The 15,759-nt window shown below is 40.1% G+C and overlaps 1 protein-coding gene across 1 annotated transcript in view; it reads left to right on the top strand.

The window, feature by feature from the left end:
• doc2b (double C2-like domains, beta) overlaps positions 1–15,759 on the top strand; it is a 105,384-nt gene that overhangs the window by 60,759 nt on the left and 28,866 nt on the right. Inside the window, exons 3-4 of the mRNA XM_071895379.2 lie at positions 5,371–5,445; positions 14,052–14,161. Coding sequence (XP_071751480.1) covers positions 5,371–5,445; positions 14,052–14,161 — 185 coding nt within the window. The remainder of the gene's footprint in view (positions 1–5,370; positions 5,446–14,051; positions 14,162–15,759) is intronic.

The following is a 15,759-nucleotide window of genomic DNA, read 5'->3' as shown; positions in this document are numbered from 1 at the left end:
TTGCCTCCCTGGCCTCTTGATAGACTCCTGTGATATGTGGTAACTCTCTTATTTTAAGTCAGTGCAGCTCCATGTAAGCAAATTGCAGCATTTCAGTATGACTGCACCGAGCCGGATTTCATTACAGACAGTTTTGCGTGGTTATTATATTGTATTCCATAAGCTGCCACCACCCATGCAACCCCAACCCAGCTCCACCCACCCACACCACGAGTCCCACTGCACTACCCATCTGAAAGACGCCGAGGAAGGTCGCAATTTCCGAGACAAAACAACTTGACTTCATTTTAAAACATTTTAAAGGCAACGCTGCGAGGAAATTGTTATGAATGATTATGTGTGAGGCGCGAGGTGTATGGATACACTTGATGCGTGTTACCAATCTGTCTTTCGCAGTGGTCATTTTTCCTCCACCTCCCCATAATTATGATCAACCGGGTATTCACAGGATACTCGTGCAATCAGCGGTGTGATGCAGCTGTCTGTTCATTCCAATCCAACCCCCCGTAATGTATCTCTGCTTAAATTATAGCTCAGGTGTTTGCTGAAGGCAACAATAGAGATAGATGAAGACAGCACATTAACCCATCCAATCAGCTCTCATCATGCCATCTCAATAACTTAAGTGTGTGGTAAATACTGTCAAAATGTAAGGCTAAAGATCAACAGGAAATGTGAAACTTCACCTTTCATAGTGATACATAAAACAGTAAAGAGGGAAAATCAATGTGCAGAATATTTACAACATTAGTCCTCCTGCAGAATAAGTTTAGCTTTTTGAGATGCTTTCAATTCCACATAAATTTGCACATAAAACACAGTTGTTATTGTTATAGACACAGGTCCAATGGGTTTTATATTTGAGATCAAGAGTGCTATAGATGCGTATCTGCAGTTGAATATTTTACCTGTTTAGTTCACATGGGCTGCTCCTGTAATAAGGGAATAGAAAATAAGAAAACAAGATTGAGGAGAGAGGGTCAAGGCTGGCAGAGAGATTGGGGTTGCAAAGCGAATGTTGACTGTGTTGTATTGCCCTGTTTTCAGTGTAGACGGCAAAACCCCTGTGCCTCTGAGCTTTGCCTGTTTTTTTCTATTGAACTTTGCAGTCCTCAGTGAGGCAACAGGGTTACAGAGATGCCCCGATGCATATATCTTTGACTATGATTAAAGTACCTCGCCATGAGGGAGTATTCAATACTCAGTATCCAATGTACTCAATAAGTTAGCCTCCAACCCCCTGTTACTTAAAGACATGAATGACTCTTGCCTGCAGTACCAGATTGGATTGAGCCCTTGGGTTTATGCGTGTGTACTGCACTTCAGCTACACAACACTAGCTATGTTTCTATCCAACTTTCAGGCAAATATTACATAAACTTTTGAAATATTGCTAAAAATAAAATGAGCATTAGGTGTGTTTCCACCAGCTGGGTTGAAGCAAATAAATAGACTTCATGAATGTAGAACCTAGCTACTTCAGAACAGAAGACTTTCATGTGACGCAATGCATCTCTGGCAACTAGTCCTCAGCTGTTGGGCAGCAATAGCTGTGAAGGGCAGATTGCATTTCAAAACTTACGACTTGCCTGTCTCAACAAATTTCAATAGACATGGTTAATTTCTGTGTTGTTTATGACTCGGAACTGATCATTTCATCACTGATAAATCTGATCGATGTGTGTTTAGATAATGCCAGCTTAGCTAACCATAGTATCTAGTCAGCTAATCATCACTGTCTTGTTGTAAACACATTTATTAACAATGGTTCCTGTGCTAAATTAACCTGCTGGTTAGTTAATATTCCATGTTGTCTGAAGATGCAAACAACTAAATGCATGGACACTATTTCAATGCACCAATAATGTTCATAAAACCATGATGGGGATTTCTGGAAGGTCATGGAGGACAAATATTTTACAGAAAAACGTTGTTACATCATTACTGACTCGACAAATGCATTTCCATTATTGCAAAATGTATTCTTTAATGAAATACTTATGCACCAAATGAGGATAAAAACTTTTTTGCAGTACTTAAGAAATTATAGAAAAAATATCTGTTTCCTTTCAGCCACGCATTTGCATTAAAACCCAGCAGTTACCTACACTTGCTAGCAATGGCTGTTGATAGCTAGCTAAGTAATGTTAACCTGATTAGTACAGTATATTAAATTACCTACATGGTAAGCTACATGGTTAGTTAGCCCGCTAACCAAGAATTGTTATTTGGCAGTAGCTAGCTAACTGAGTGTGTGCAGGTTGGAATCTGGTGAAAACCTTTGGATGAACATTTGATGGCAATGGCTGTTGATACTACCCAACTAATGTTAACCACTGATTGGCCTAGTAGTAGATAGATAGTAAAACTACCTACTTACCATGGTAACCTAATTGCTACTTGACTTGCTAGTTAACCAATTATTATTTAACAATAGCTAGCTAATGTCAATTTATCACAATAAACTGCCACAACAAAATTTTCAAAGAATACTTGTCAACAATGTCTTGTGAACAAGCATCTCATTGCAGCTTTTTACTGCAAATAAATAGATTGTTTTGGATTCAATGTGAACTGCTGGAGCGACTGGAGAGGTTCTTTCCATTCAGTAAGTAAATGAATGAAAGACTTAATACTGCTGAAGGAATAGCTTCATTTGTCCAATGAAAACATGCAGACAGTATTGTCACATGTTGTTGATTATATCCTCATTACAGATACTCTCTGCTCCACCTGATGTACTCTGGCAGAGATAGGCCTACTGTCAATATTCATTTGGATGCTTATAAGTCAGCAAAAGAAATTAGTACTTTGATGCTATTTTGTTCAGACAGGATACAAAGCATTTTTGCCTTATTAGAGACACAGTTGAGAGTGTCATTTTGCTGCCAGTAATTCCTGCTGAGTGCTGGGCTTTGCGCCAAGCCCTTGTATCAGGCCCTTTGCTGTTAATGTTTGTGTGAATAGACATCATATTTGTTTTATTTAGTCCATCAGAGAAAGTACCCTATGGACCAGGGACAATTTAAAAAAAATGGCGCCTGGCTGATAATGAATTCTCTTCTTTTTTTTGCATGATAGCTCTACTTTTCAGTGATTTGGAATCATTATCATTTGCCAGATGATGAAAAAATATTTGTCGCACTAGAAAGTACAAGCCATGGGATTCCAAGGCTTATCATCCTGTATTCCATGCATCGTGCGTATGTTGTTGAATGTCTCTCCCTCTCTGTGGGATAGCTAGTATACTCTAGCAACAGCTGAATGGCCATTTAGAGGAGGCCTAGAGGAGGAACGCTGCCTTGGCTTCAGTGTGTTGTAGAGAGGTGTTCATTGGAAGTTGGGGTGTTCAGACTTGAAGAGAAATTAATATAAAACAAATCCAAGGCATTACTTTCTTAGAAAAAAGTCAAAATATCTTTAATTTAGTGGTTAATTACAGATTAAAAGCTGCAGCGATTTTTCTTTTTGAATTATATTAATATTATATGTTGATGATATGATATGATTGATACAATGTAGTGGATTTCAGTTTATGATGTATATTGATTTGCTGTTAAGTGGACCAATCATTTGCCCTTACTCAGTCATACAATTAATAGCACCTGTGCTCCTGCTAACAGTTTGCACCCTAAGAAAGAGCTTTTAATCTGTAATGCCGTGTATTAGCCACTAACATAAAGGCTAATAAACTTTTTTCTAAGAGAAGAGTGCCTTGGTTTTTGTTTTTCTTTATTCTTCAAAGCTAAATGGCCATGTTTTAGGCATTGAGACAGTGAGTGCCATCTTAACTCTGTTGAAACTAATTTCACACATATAATTACTCACTTGAAAATTGAAGATTATGAAGGTTATACAGCAAAGTGGAACTGGGAATGAAGAACTAGATAGGTGATATGTAAAAAGTCTCTTTCATATAATTTTTTTTTCTTTCCTTCGACAAAACTGCCTACCCATGAACGAAAATGCACAAAACTTTTCAGAGAAGTTAAGAATTTCAAAAATTCAGCTTATTTTTTAAAAGTCAGCCGTATGTGCTACAGGTGTAGGATGTAGGCCCATGTGAGAGGAATCCTTTGTGCACTACTATTGTGGAAAGTTCATCACTGTTTTTTTCATAAACTGTAAAACTAATTAAGTGGAACTCCCACCATTTTTGATCAAAGTAAACCAAAATACCAATATGGCATTGTCGGAAACAATTCTATTGTAAGTTTGTTTAATTTAATCAAAGGTTGAGCTTGCAGTGACTGAAAATGTCTGTCTGTAAATGCTACTGTACACTGTCACAAATGAGGAAATATGCCTAAATGTATGTGAATACTTTTTACAAGGAATTTAGTCTGTATGTAAATAGCTTTCTCTGAATATCTCCTGTCTTGTCTGAAGAATTTGTGCATGTGACTCAGCTAACTTCAAATCCAAACCAAAAACCCTAATTCATACTCTTCAGAATAGCAACTATCTGATGATTTCTAGTGAATTTGTTGGTAGATTAGTTTTACAAGAACAGAATGCTAAAGGAGTGGTATTGATTAGCTGAGACATATGCTTTTGTTGATCATAATGCAAGGTCTAATTCATTTACATGACACAAACTTTGCTCCAAATCTTTATATATTTATGTGAATGAAGAAATTTGCTGTAGAGCCAAAGCTATCCTCAGTTCTGTCTATAAAAGGGATTCATTCGTGGACTCTGATCCAATTTGGTTCAAGCTTTTAAGTGAAACAGAATTGGCAATTGGAAAAAATCTCATCACCACATTAGGCTGCTGCAGTTTATTTGGGTTCTTCTGTTTAACCTCCCTGGATAGCATTAGCAGACAACCATAGTGGATTTCACCCTGGAAACCCCTTTAGGTCCTTTCACTTTTCTCAATGGGCACCCACATGGGTGCCTTTTGAAACCCTTTTCTCACTCCTGTTGTTTTATTCGGTTGGTTTGTGAGTGACCTTCACAGTATGTATATTCCCTCTATGTGTCTCATTGATTTGCTCTTCAAAGAAATGTAAAACCTCCCTCCAAGACCCACATTCAGACCCAATCCAGAGTCCATATTACCTTATATGTGGTGTAGTCAGCTTCCTTGTTCGGAATGTCTGGTGTAAAACAAAACCCACTGTGTGTGAAATGTGAATTATAGTTTAGGTTTTGATTGTAGGGTTGACTTCGGTACTGGCCCTGATGGTGTCATTACATTACGTTTTGATTTGTTCCCTTTATTGTAAATTACCTCTGTTTTGTGGTGGTGTCAATTCTTTCAGGAACAGCGGTTGGCAATATTCTCATAGAAGTAATATATGTTATGTCTTGATGTACCTTTTCATCTTGCTGCCTTATGACTGCTGCCCTGTATTTCTTCCACAGGGGCTCAAGCCAATGGATCACAATGGGCTTTCAGATCCCTATGTTAAGTTGCACCTACTGCCTGGGGCCAGCAAGGTACGTACATCTGTTCTCCATTGTACTTGTACTGTGTTTTCACCTGTCAATCAAACAGTGTGTCCAGTACTGTGACGTCTTTTTCCTTGGATTTTCTGTTGATGCAGTTTGAGTTTCCAGCCAGAGGATTTTTCCCAGGAAAGTGCTACCATACACAGAGAGTTTAGAGCAGCAAATGGAAAAGCTTTCATGAACTGGATATAGGTTGAATCTCTATTGTGTGTTAGCAAGCAGAAAGCATACATTCCTAGCAATTTCATTCTGAATAGTACAACTTTGTTCACTTGTCTCTTCACCTGCCAGATTGTGAGCTTAAGACTGAGGTCTCTTACACATTGATTTTGTCTCTCTGGGTCATAATAATTGCTCTGTGGGCTGTTTGCAAGGCTTTTAGTGGAAAGAGAAGCTGTTCTTTTCTGATATCTAGCAAGACTTCGCTGCAATTACAGGCTATTTGAGTAATTCTCTGCAAGATTCTGTGACTTCTCTATTTTCCTGCACTGCAGCCTGTTTTCCACGAAACCTGCGATGATTGCAAAACACAGGGGGTACTGAACAGTTTGTCATCTTTCTCTGACTAATGGACATTTAGCTTTCATAGCTTGAACCCAAATGCGTTGCAATTAATCAAAAAATGTGGAAACCATTTGTAATAATGATATCAACTTCAGTCAGGTTACTCAAAGAATTTTGTAATTATTCAAATAAAGTCAACATGATCCCTAGGGAGATCAAATATAATAAGAATTTGAGCAGCTTAAGAAAACTTGCTATGTAAAACGAATTCTAAATAGAAATCTTTTGTAACAGTATGTTTTGTTACCTTTGTGTGACCCAACAATTCTCCCAGTAGATGGAAAGTATTCAGTATATTCAGTTTTTTTCTTTTGCCCTCAAGAGGGTCTGTTGGGATTTTTTATAACCCATGTCTGGGTTAGATAACAGCAGAGTTACATTTTCGACGGAGCCCCATATATCGCAATCGGGGCCCCATAACATTCGTTCACAGTGGCAGCAGCCCAAAAGAAGTGGCAACAAATAATGAAAATGCCACTTGCAACATGTGGCTGCACTGTGTTATGTGTTGAAAGAATTGCCCGTGTCTGGAGTTTCTTTGCCATCCAGTGGTTTATTGTCCCGCAGGCGACAAGATGACAAACATGATGTGGTGTCATGGCAATAAACAGTTATATCAGGACCCCGGCAGCCACAGTGTCACCACGGGATGCTGGGACAATTTTCAAAGACCGGGGTGCACTTTTACACTAATATGAGGACATTTAACAGCAATATCAGGACATTTGCAGCTATTCCACTAACACAGGACTATAAAGGAGAGAAGCTCAACAAGATAGCTGACATCAAAATAGTACCAATAGAGGTCAGAATCAGTGTTGGGCGACGCGTTACAGTAATGTTATCACTTTTTTCACAAATACTGCAAGGAATTTCAAATTCAGTAATTACATTACAGTTACTAATCCCAGTAACACTGCGTTACTGAAACCTTAACATAACCCTCCTTCAACCTTTTCTTTTCTCTCCTTTGAAATTTTCAGTGTTTTTTTTTTTTTCCAAATCCCTTTTTTTTTCCAAATCCCTTTTTTTTCAAAATCTAATTGTTTTTGATTTTTTTGATTTTTTCCAAATCAAATTTTTCGTAATAGGTATCTTAAGGATATGCACGGGCAGGTTTACGTCGGCTGTTAGCTAACAAAGCAAAACAAAAGATGGAGGGTGAAGGTGAGAGGCGTACTTTCAGCAGTTGGAAGTATTCTCATTACTTTGAATTCATCTCAGTCAAGGCAAAATGCTTTCCACAGCGAATAACACAACATCCAAACTATCAAAGCATCCAATTTGGAAACACAGCAAAGGGAAACTCAGAGAAAAACAAGGAGCCTCTACTGCCAACGAAACGGAAAGTAATGTAATGAGTAATCAAACTAATTACTGTTAGTTTTGGGAAGTACTTGGTACCATTTCAATCATTGGGATGATTCTCACAGACTGGGGGAGATTGTGAGGAGATACAATTCTCTGATACTGTCTACATGAGTTGCGACGGGTCAAGAAAGTTCCCAAAAGCTTATTATCTAAAAGTCAAACTCTTCAAGAGCATAATGCATTTTGATGCCAGCCATGCTTGTGTCCTCCCCGGCGCTGCAAACAGGCCCACTGGAGGAGACGGCTAATAATCTATTTTACGATTCGGGGAGCACCACAGTTTGGGTATGTCGGTGCAAGGCTACGTCAATGTAAACAACATTAACTGACTGACCTAATGTACCCACTTACCAAGCGCGCGCTTCACTTGCACGGACCTTGCCTCTTGTCGTCAGGCTGCGAGCCGAGCTTTCGGTCTGCCCGGTGTCGCGAGCGGACGCACTTGAAGAGACATAACTGATGATCTGTTGTGTAAGAGCCATTAAGGCTCGGAGATGGGCCTCGACGCATTTGGGCCCCCGCTGACGTCACTGCTTTTCAGCCAAAGGCGACTCTTGGCAGTTTCGTCCCTTAAATCAAAAATGCAAATGCATCACAGGAGTCACCCCGCAAAATGACTCATCGGTTTGCTGAATAAGAGACAGTGGATCCTTTCATTCGCTGTGGCCTTGTGGTTGATTTAATCCATTCAGAGTTAACGCTCCGTCATTGCGATCCTCAAATCTCATTAAAATATTAGATCCTTTGAATGACTGCGTTCCACAAAAGCAGCTTATAGAAAGCTAAAGCAGTGTAATTATCCATCTACCTGACTCATATCTCCCTTTTTCTTCACATTCTTTCAGACTCCCCTCATTTGTTCTTTGGGTCTAAAGTTGCTGCTTGTGCCTGGGAACTTCAGCATAGACTTCTGACCACTATTATTATGTGTATAGTTACACCTGGCAGATGAGTGAAAGCATGCTAAGAAAATACAAGGAAAAATCTAACCTTGGTTTAAAACTAATTCATCAAGATGCATATCCTTTCACACTTGTGGCGATGTCACATGTTCAACAGAAGTATTTCAGTTAGTAATACCTTAAGGATTTTAATGTACTACAGCTCAGTCATTCTTCAAACTTTACCACCTCCTGACAATATAAGAAAATTGTTTTCTTGTTGTTGTTGTTTGTTTTCTTGGGGTTGTGGAAAGTCATTCTGGAAAATGTAGTAAATCAGTAACTAAAGTAGAAGTAGATGAGGCAGGTTGAGAGAAAGTGGGCACATCAAAAAAGTAAATTGCAACACTTGCATCACTCCTGGAATGCATTGAACATCATAACTTCATGATATATAACAGTGGAAGTTTTCCTTTAACTCATGTGATCAAAGGGGCGGAGCTGTCCAATTCAGAACCACAGCACACAGACCGCTCATTTATTTGAATTGGCCTATTCCATGCGTCGTGTGTAAATGATTAGGCTACTGTTTCATTAAAGGTTACCACACCATTCTCTTTCCAAGTGGGTAATTACACATGCTCGCGCTAATAATCACCACCCTACGTTTCCACTCTGCGTAATTAGGCCAATTCAAAATTTCCAGAAAACAAGTTGTGTCACAACAAGGCGCCGTCAACATCTCAACGCGTGAAAGAGGCAGCAATTTATTCCAGTCAGATAAATAGTGAAAATATGCTATTTTCTGTATGTAGACCGCACATTCAAAGTCAAAGCACATCGTCAAGCTAAAAATAGTGTGGGCGAATTGGTATACTTAATCTATACTTAACAGGGTGGCATATTTACTGTAGGTGTGTGCATGGCAGAAGCGATGACTGTTACCATCTGGCTGGAGAGATCAGAACGGAATCATTCAATTTATTTCTGCGGGTCTTTTCAGCAAATCCTTGTGCATCTCTCAATTATATTCATATGTTAATAAGAATAAGCAAGCGAGTTCGACAGAGTTGCAGTATCTGTCGATTCTTCAATCTGGAGCGCATGAAATCGACAGGCTCCCAATCTGGTGGTCAGCTGTTCAGACATTCCCGGCCATGCCCAGTCAAATCTACGCCTAACTAATACATGCAGAGAGAGAAATCAAGCTCTTCTCCCTGGCCGCCTTCTCCCCAAGCATCACTCACACCATCTTTTAGAGTGGTAATCGGCAAGATTCTTGCTTGTCTCCAACTTTGGTGTGAAGCTATTATTCCAAACAAACCAGAAACATAAAACGCACCAGAGGAAAGACCTACCATCAAATGTAAAAACTTTCATGAACTGGATATAGGTCGAACCGCTATTGTGTTATAGCAATCAGTGATAGAGACATTCATTTATGGATTAGTCCTTTAAACGGTAGGCAAAATAAAATCCTCCATGATGGCTTGCGGCTCCAGGTTTTGTCGAGTGACTCCATTCAGTCACTGTCTTCCTGCTCTGATATCCTCTGAGCTCGCTCTCACAACAATCATTAGGCTTGGTCTAAGAGCCTCATTAGGTCCCACTAAAGAGGTCATAAGTTCTGCTTGCACTCTAATCAGGAGTGGAGTTTCACGCTCTGCCGCCAAGCAAGATCACAGTTCATTTCCTTTGAGACCACTATCAAACACTATGCGACGCCTATAATTATTAGCCTAGCGTTGATTGCTGAACGTGATTAAATACTGTAAGCCGATGTTGCTTCCATATCAAGGCACAACATTTAAAGGGCCACAAGGTGATAGAAATCTGTTTACAAGTTATTCTAGTAATACTTCTAATTTCATACTGTATCACTAAATTAGTAATAAGTTATTCATACTTTTGTCTTTTGGTATCGTGAAAGACATGAAACAGACATCAGAGCTCAGTTTGTGACATGTGATGCTGATAAGACAGAAATAGGGGCAGGAGTTATGCGAGCCAAACATTCAGTGGCTGCAGCTGATAAAATGGTATTTGAGGAGGTGAAATGCAAATGTAATGGCAAGTGAACAGTCTCGTGTCCCAAACCAATGTTCCAACCACACACAGTGGCATAAGTGACACTGATTTTCTAAACCATGTCTGACTATTATGTCATCCATGCAGCAGTGTAGATTGGTCACTATGACAAGGTTAAGTGGATTCATCTGGTGATTACTTAGCAACCGGGTCTGAAATTATCACCTGCCAAATGCCAGATCTGACTTTGGCAGGAAAACCAATAAGACTTACCTGCCACACTGGCCGGTAACTTCACTAGACAATAAGATTTGAATGCCTTGGTTATGTACAGTCTTTGGTCTTTGCCTTTTCTCAGACTTTGTCCCCGCTGACCACCGTACACTCTCTGACTGTGAGCCAATCAACTCAAAGCAACACAATGGCTCTGTATCAAACCAAGTGACAAACTTGATACATGGTATAAGTTAGTGAGCATGTTTTGAATTAATATCCTAAATCTGCTATTGTCTCTTTATTGAATATTTCTCACAGGTCCTGATTCTGTACATGCAATAGCATTGAAAATGGCTAGGTTGACATATATGTATGAAAAATGTAGCCTATATTCATTATTTTGGCCAGTAAAAATGATTCTTGGCAGGTAAATTGTTTTAGTTTACCAGCCTTGGCAGGTGAGCCAAAAAGTTAAATCTGGACACGCTTAACAAGTAGACTATTGCAGTGGCAATATTAGTTATCCCAAACTCTGTGTAGATGCAACAGTGAACAAGTGAATATTTAAAGGGGTATTAAGTAATCTGTAACCACTACTGGCAACCAGCAGGAATTGCAACAACATCAATAGAACTTATCTCCTCCTAGGGTTACAAGTCTCTTTCTCAATAGAGAGGAGTAAGCCAGCTAATTAGAGCAGAGATCCAACAGAAACATCAAGTGAAGAGGTGATGTATCACTGGAATAATAATACTGTTTTGTCATTTGCTTTGTTGGCTTGAGAATAAGGCTTTTTAGCTGTCGTGTTTAGCACCATCCTCCATGGTTGAGCAGTTGAAAATGCCAGTAGGTGTGGAGGGGGTGGGAGTGTCTTGAAACTCTAAAAGGTGGGTTGTTTTTGTTCCAAAACAGAGTACAGGCCAGAAAGTGAGTTTTGAAAGCCAGAAATCTCAGCATCGGTGTACTCTGGCACAAGTACATGTTGAGTTATTGGTATTGATCAATAGCCCTATCAACTCCCTGCAAATATATTAGGGTCTTTTTGTGCTACGGGGCAGTAAAAACCTGAATTATTTCCCTTTTAATGCCTGCTAATCACATCTATAGAAGAGAAAACCAGCTCTCCACTGCAAGTTCAGCCTTTTTTCCCGTGCAGTTCAGCGATTTATTTCATCAGCCTAGTTAAAAGCAGCCTTTCCCCCGTGACATTGTCAGCTGAAGGATTTGAACCGCTCAAGGATTTGTAACCCTTTAATTAAATAGTCGTTGCGTCATACAGATCAAGACAGTTCATTGTAATTTATCGGCATCCTCTGTTCCCCAAATTACTGTCATCCGACCATATTGTAATTCATCTGATCACTTCGTCTGCTTCATTCCATCCTGCCAACAATCCACTTAGCGGCTGCCAAGAAGGGCTTTCGAAATAAGCAAGGTGTCCCCCAACAGTTGGGAACTCCTTGACCTTCATCGTGGGTGGACACTCTGCTTTAGACAGTTATTAGGTAATTGAGTGGGCATGGGCGGTGGCATACGGACTCGGTTTATTCAGAATTACATTACAAACATGGCATTCTCTGTTTTTACGTAGGTGTTCTCTGCTCTTTGTTATGATGCACCATGTCCAGGGAAAATAATAATTCTTTTAACATTAGCCGAGGCAATACTGTCCAGTTAATGGGCTTACATAGTGTGCATGTGCATCTACAGTGCATGCTTTTGTATGTGTTGGGGTTAGAGCGATATATTGTTAGTTGATATATGGGGCCGATATTGATCAGATCTGGTCCAGTCAGTGTCATTCACCTCTGATATGTTGGATATGCAGTTTGATTGATTATATATTTGTTGTAAAATTGATCAATACTATGCTGCTTGTCTATGGGAAGACCATAACCTAAACTGATTCTAATGCAACATTTTGATTGTATTTCACACAATTATGTATGAATATTTATAGAGTCCAATGGTCTGAGTGCTGTTTCAGAGACTTTTCCACCCTGACAAGAATGAAAATGTGGTGAAAACACTGAATACCTTCAAATGTTGCCATGAAAATGGTCAAATTTAAAGATATAATGATAAAGATTTCAACATTTAAGAATTTATTCCAGATGCTGCTATCAGCGGCTTCAATCCAAAAATATGGGTATCACCCTTCAAAAACCCATATCCGTCAAACCCTAGATGTGTATGTGCTTGTGTATAGTTTGTGTGTGTGCGTGTGCATGTGTGCGTGTGTGTAGTGCCCTTCCTATGGGAATCAGCCACTGATTGAGGGAAAAACAATCAGCGAGAGCCTTATTATCTGGAACACTGCCATCAGACTTGCAAATAATCACACCAGCTAATTGATTAAATTCAACAGAATCCCATGTTCTCACCTATGACTCACAGCACGATATCATCTTCGTCTCGTAGTGTTCTGCAGCGCGCTCAGAGGATTCCCCTACGCAATATTCTAGCAATAAAAGCCGTGTTCCCCGTCACACTCATTTTCATCATCTTGCTGGATTGCGACTGACGCAACACTGACAAAGTAGCAGCAAGGGAAAAGGTTATATAGCAGTGGGTCTGTTGTCAGACTTTGATGTTTATTGATGCGTTTCCTTCCAGTCGTCTCATCAAGCCACTCGCCAACTAGTTGAACGATTGCTTTCTGTCTTGGCTGATTTGAGTCATCACCTGTCTGGTTCAGGTGATGACGTCATTCTGAGGTTTTCGCATTCTATCCGGATCCTTTTTTCCCCCCGCCTATGCCTAAAATGAATGGGATTTTTGGATCCTGTTTGCCACTTGTTCTGGTCGTAAAATGGGTGAAATGACATATGTAGAAATGACATATGACAAAGTTATTACATGTTTTAATATGTTAAGGAAGTTTTAAAAAGCCACAAAATGCTGGAATGCTAAACCAAGTATGCCTTAGTGGTTCTTGCTTTTCATTGCAGCATCAAAACTCACCAGAATCCACCTCCGCATATAAAGAAATGCATAACAGAGGAACCTCCAAAAGCAGAGATAGAACGTTTATTTTACACCCCTATTCATTTTCATGCTAGACTGAAAGGGGGCGGGATCCAGAATCCATTAAGTGGGATGAAAAATTATGTCACCAGCCAACACAAAGTGCTGTGCATTATCACTTTATGTTTAAACATCCGTATATTCAACATATTGGACTCAGTAAGTATTTTTTCATTTGGCTCCTGCGTTGCTTTGATTATGCCTGTTGCTTCATAAATCCAATCTATTTGTATTCTATCCCTGACAGTGTTCAATATGCAGCAGTGAGCTTGTGTTTGCATGTGCGCTGCCACACGTCAATGCATTGACGAAGTTTCAGCGGCGCGGAGAGGCTTTGTACATTTTCAAGGATGTTTATATCATTTTGACAGGATTTCAATGAACCTGACACCTCAGGGATGAATTCTCTCGAGCTGTAGGAGGCAACCAGTAGTTAGTCAATCATTATGTGCAGGTCTATTCAGTCGCTAACTTTCCCCCCCCCCCCCTCCGGTATTTGCCTTTCAGGCCAATAAACTTCGAACCAAGACCCTGCGCAACACACTCAACCCTGTCTGGAGCGAGACCCTGACCTACTACGGCATCACCGATGAGGATATGGTCCGCAAAACACTCAGGTATTCTGACCTCCTCCTCAGCTTTATCCCTAGACACCTAAATCTCCCACCATGGCCTTAAACTCCAAGTCATGCATTGAAAATAAGACTCGAAAGGCAGGAAAGGAATGGAAGGAAGGATAGAAAGAAATAAAAAATGCCATAAAGCCCCTGGCCTTCTCCTTTGGTTTGTTAAGTCCCACCCCTTGGTTGATGCACAAAGTTTTGTGTTTTGAATGGGTTTTTCAAAAAATGATTTGGTCAACAGAGATGTTTGACAATTTACCTCCTTCCCGGGTCCTGAGGTGAATCCGTGTTTTATAGGTCGTATTTGGCAAGAGCCATATTTGCCAGAAATGATGGATGTTGTTATTTGTATTGTGTATCCCTTTTGTGAAGTTCCCACTACAACTCATAATGCAGGCTTGCAGGCCGGGCCGAGCCTGACAGTGTTATGCCCCTCGATCAGATTACAGGTGGGAAGGTGGCCCCGTGTTTGTCTTATCTCAAAATAGTATTCATGTTTGGGTGTGAGGACTTTCCTATTTCACAGGGGATGTCTGGGTTTCCTTGGCAACACCTTAGAATCAGACTAATACCTGGAACACAACCACTGCCATCCCATAATAAATATGAGGCTGTTACGCAATGGAAATGTCACTTCACTATTCTTCGCTTCTTTATTTTTACCAAAGTGTTATCACTGTGCTATCAAGTGGTGGAGGTATGTTATGTAATAATCACTTTGGTAGCTATATATGCTGGTGATAGGTAGGCTGCATGCAGTCAAAAGGATTTTAGTGTGCTTTATTTTGTTGTATCCATCCCCCAAGCCTGTGACATCTGGTGTGTGTGGGTGTGTGTGTGTGTGTGTGTGTGTGTGTGTGTGTGTGTGTGTGTGTGTGTCTGAACATGCTACCGTCATACAGTTAAGTGTTATTCTCACTGCTAATTGAACATTCACAGTATCTGGTGTTCATTTGTCATGCATTTATACAAGTCAACAGTACCTGTTGTCATTTGTGTTTGAATTTAACCAAACCAAGAATTTATACTAAACCAAAAGTTGTTTTTTGGCTTTGTTAGCTAGCCAGTCAGCAAGCTAACTTAGCAAAGCAACTAGCATGTAGGCTAACTACTACTGCCACCAGGTAGTAGTGACCTAACGATCTCCTGTGCAATCAGATGTGTAAACAACAAGACAGTGATGGTTAGCTGACCAGATACTGCAGTTAGCTAGCTACCTAACAAGCTGACATCATCTAAACAGTTTTATCAGATTTATCAGCGATGCAACAATCCGTGTCCAAAACAGCACCAGAATGAACCATGTCTCTTCCATACCGTTGAGACGAATGAGGTGTCAGTTTAGGCTGCGTTCACACATAGCATTCTTTTGTGGAAAAAGCGCTGTCTGGAGTGCTTTTTGTGAGGAGAAATAAAAAGCGGATCACAATAACGTTATCTGACGTCAGCTGAGCAGCTGCTAGCTGATAGTATTGTGCAACAAAGGCTTACCAGATATTCCCAAAACTAGATGATCCCACACTGACTTTCAACGACCAGTTTCTCCACCTCCTCCTTTCTCCATCTTTGTTGTTGTTATGGGAAATGGCCGG

Source organism: Centroberyx gerrardi, chromosome 11 (assembly GCF_048128805.1).
Source record: "Centroberyx gerrardi isolate f3 chromosome 11, fCenGer3.hap1.cur.20231027, whole genome shotgun sequence".
Lineage (NCBI taxonomy): Eukaryota > Metazoa > Chordata > Actinopteri > Beryciformes > Berycidae > Centroberyx > Centroberyx gerrardi.
The sequence above is the reverse complement of the archived record's forward strand: the minus strand, read 5'-3'. Positions and strand labels throughout refer to the sequence as shown.